Here is a 4018-nt window from a genome sequence, read left to right as displayed (position 1 = left end):
AGATTATTCAAACAGGTGAAAAACTGTCCTAAATCATTTTTGAATATTCTTTTCTCACAGAAATTAAACTATAGTATTTTAATCCAATTCAAAATTTTCACACATATATGCCTGATCCCGGACTTTTTTTTTGTTACTTTTGTCAATTGTTCTGTTACTTCACCAATAGCAGACTTTATATATTTTGATAATTAAAGAGGCAGTTTCACTTTTTACTCTGATCTGTTAAACATTGCTTTACTCTTGAAAATTTTTTGGCTGTTCATCCAGTAAGACGTCCAGATCTATTAAGCATCTACAACATGCTGTGCATGAACGTTGGTTATCACTTGATCAATTCCCATGACAAATGTTGTTGGTTATCACCTCAATATTATATCTATGTATTTTTAAAAGTATATATTGTTTCACAAAGAGTAAAATTTAAGAGGTAAAAATAATATACCATAAAGATTCTTTTCCTAACTTGTGGACATGCCAAGTTGCTTCAGTCACATCAGACTCCACAACCTGTGGACTGTAGCCCGGCCAGGCTTCTCTGTCCACGGGATTCTCCAGGCAAGAATACTGGAGTGATTTGCTGTGCCTGCTTCCAGGGGATCTTCCCAACCCAGGGATTGAACCTACATCTCTTATAGTCTCTTGCATTGGCAGGCAGGTTCTTTACCACTAGTGCCCCCTGAGAAGCCCCTAACTTAGGTCTCAGCAATCTTACTCTTCTGATTCTTTCCTCTGAGGTAAGCAGCATTACTAGCTTCTTATGTTTAATTCCAGAGATTTTACACTAAGTTTATAGATATAAACATATACAGACACATATTCATTTCTTTTTTTATACATGTATCAGTAAAATTTAATATTATATTGTATTCCATGATATATGATGTATAATATAGAATATAGAATAATTATATGATTATAACACATAAAGCATAGTTTATATAGGTATATATAACATTTAATTATGACATGTAATTGTATAGTATGTAATATAGCTCATAAACTGCTCTGTCAGTGCCTTTTTCACAGAACAATATTATTTGGGGAGAATTCTATATAAACACATAAAAAGCAAACTCATTTTTCTTCTTTTTTACAGTTTATTATTCCATTGTTTATTCAACTTTTCCTCTATTGATAGATATTTAGATCTTTTGTGATCTTTTTTCCACTATAAACAAATCTACACCAAATCCTGTTGTCAATGCAACATTTCATATATGTGCAAATGTTTTTGTAAGATGAATTCTTGTAAGTAGAACTGTGTAGTCTGAGGTGTATTTTAAAAGTTTTTTTTTAAGATTTCATCTTCTACATACTTTTTTTCCTATAAATTCTTATTCATGTTTCAAGCTTACCTTCCTATATCTCATCTAATGTTGATTATAAAAATTTTTAATCCCCACTCACTCACTTTCCCCATTTCACAAATGGGGCAAATGATAATTTTTAACAGTTATGAAGATTAAATATGATTACAGAGTGCTCCTCATGGTGCTTGGCACATGAGAAATGATCAAGTAATGTCAGCTATCAATATTTCTGCACTACAAGACACTGCTTATGTTGTCATCTTCAACCTTTACTATCACTTCACAGACAGTTGTTATCCCAATTTAAGATAAGAAAATAGAGATTCATAAAGGTCATAACAGTGCTCAGTTCACACAGTTGTTAATGTCTTTGCTGTTTTAGGTCTTTTCTGGGGACAAAGAAATCCTTTAGTGAGGCCGGCCCGGAACTCTGTAGGAGAAGCATCTCTGTGGGTTGGAGTACAGACCAATCCTAGCAGAAGTAGAAGCACTGTTTACTTTAACAATAATGGGTTAAGACAGGCTTCTCAATTATGTGCAGAAAGATTTAAAAGTAAAAGCAACAGAAGTATCCTGCATTTTTGTTAGGATATTTTTTCTTAAAGAAACCATACCTTTTATTCTAAATCAAATAACATGTAAAGAGGGCAACATATTGGGAAAATCTGCAATGATCTCAGTATTATGGCACTGAATACAAACCTCCTGTTTCCAGATCCCAGTCCTGTCTCTGGCACTTCCCTCTGAAGGAACAATGGCCTTGTTGGGAAACCAGACTCTCATCTCCCACTTTATCCTCCTGGGCCTCTTCACACACTCACCATTGCACCTCCTTCTCTTCTCTGTCATCATGGTCATGTTTCTGGTGGCCCTCTCTGGCAATGGGCTCATGATCTTCCTCATCAACACTGACTCCCGTCTACACAGCCCCATGTACTTCTTCCTCAGCTGGCTGTCACTCATGGACCTCATGCTCATCTCCACCATTGTACCACGGATGGCCATCGACTATCTCCTGGGCCATGGCTCCATCTCCTTCACAGGCTGTGGGCTCCAGATCCTGTTCTTCCTCACCCTCCTGGGGGATGAGTGCTTCCTGCTGGCTTTCATGGCCTATGATCGCTATGTGGCCATCAGCAACCCACTGAGGTACTCAGTGATCATGAGCCGCCGAGTCTGCTGGCTCATGGTGGCAGGATCTTGGCTCTTTGGCCTGGTGGATGGGCTGATCCAGGCTATCTTTACACTACGATTCCCTTACTGTGGCTCCCAAGAGATTGACCACTTCTTCTGTGAGGTCCCTGCAGTGCTCAAGCTGGCCTGTGCTGACACCTCCCTCTATGAGACTATGATCTATGTGTGCTGTGTCCTCATGCTGCTCCTGCCCTTCTCTGTCATCTCTGCCTCATATCTGAGGATCCTGAAAACTGTGCTCCACATGCACTCTGCTGAAGGTCGGCAGAAGGCCTTTGCTACCTGTTCCTCTCACATGGCAGTTGTGTCTCTCTTCTACGGGGCTGCCATGGTCACCTACATGCGGCCTCAGGCCTACCACTCCTCCAAGCAGGACAAGGTGGTCTCTGCCTTCTATACCATGATTACCCCTATGCTCAACCCACTTATCTACAGCCTGAGGAACAAGGAAGTGGCTGGTGCTCTCAAGAAACTCCTGGGGAGGTGTTCTTGTGGTGTTGGGCAGAACTAGGTTGGTTTTGGCACCTGGAAATATGCTCCGGGGCCAGGAAACCTGGCCTAACCAACTGTCGTTTTATTGGAAGAGATATGAATGTGCCGTACTAAAAATAAAAGTCATTCTCTGATTAAGGATAGTCAAATTAAGGTTAGTCAACTCAATCTATCATGTTCACGAAGATTGTGGCAATTTGGACAAAAAGTTGAGCTGAGAGTTACAAGAATAGAAGACACACATCCTTCATTCCATGGTTGTTGAAAGAGTTGACAAGTGGAAGCTTTCAGCTGTGTTCTTCTCAAGGAATTGCCCATAGCTGAGAAGAGACATCTTGCCCTAGGCCTTGCTTCTTCTTGGGATAGTGGAGGATGCCTGGAGAGGTCAATGGAGGATTACAAAGGCTTGGCTACCTTGCGTCAGTTTGACTCTGAGGGTCCATCCAGCTCCAGAGCTCCCCAGAGCTCCCCAATTCCAGAGCACTACACATAGGCATCATGGACCACTTATCTCTGTATCCAGTTTTGCTTCCTTAACTAACTTCCCATTTTATAGATCTTCATACTGAAAAGACTCTCCAATAAAGTTTCTGCATGCAAAGTCTATCTCACTTTGCTTCTGGGAAACTTGATTTGTGACACATTTAAACTCAGCAATGACAGTAACTTAGAGTTTGCTAAATAGGTCACTTGCTTCTTGGAAGAAAAGTTATGACAAACTTAGACAGTGTGTTAAAAATCGGAGACATCACTTTGCTGACAAAGGTCCATATATTCAAAGCTATGGTTTCTCCAGTAATCATGTACAAATGAGAAAGTAGGACCATAAAGAAGGATGAAAGCCGAAGAATTGGTGTTTTCTAACTGATGCTAGGGAAGACTCTTGAGTGTCACCTGGACAATAAGGGTATCAAACCAGTCAGTCCTAAAGGGAATCAACCCTAATATTCATTGGAAGGGCTGATGCTGAACCTGAAGCTCATATACTTTGGTCACCTGATGTGAAGAGCTGACTCATT

At 40.2% G+C, this 4018-nt stretch overlaps 1 protein-coding gene across 1 annotated transcript; it reads left to right on the top strand.

Moving 5' to 3' along the window:
• The first annotated feature begins 2067 nt into the window (after window positions 1-2067).
• Window positions 2068-3018, top strand: LOC133062293 (olfactory receptor 2V1-like). The gene has a single exon (XM_061151129.1). The coding sequence runs from the start codon at window positions 2068-2070 to the stop codon at window positions 3016-3018; it is 951 nt and encodes a 316-aa protein (XP_061007112.1).
• The last annotated feature ends 1000 nt before the right edge of the window (window positions 3019-4018 follow it).

Source organism: Dama dama, chromosome 9 (assembly GCF_033118175.1).
Source record: "Dama dama isolate Ldn47 chromosome 9, ASM3311817v1, whole genome shotgun sequence".
NCBI lineage: Eukaryota > Metazoa > Chordata > Mammalia > Artiodactyla > Cervidae > Dama > Dama dama.
This window is presented reverse-complemented; position numbering and strand designations above follow the sequence as displayed.

Excerpts from the sequence above, each read along its gene's own strand:
- LOC133062293 (XM_061151129.1), top strand. The coding sequence starts at position 2,068 with ATGGCCTTGTTGGGAAACCAGACTCTCATCTCCCACTTTATCCTCCTG.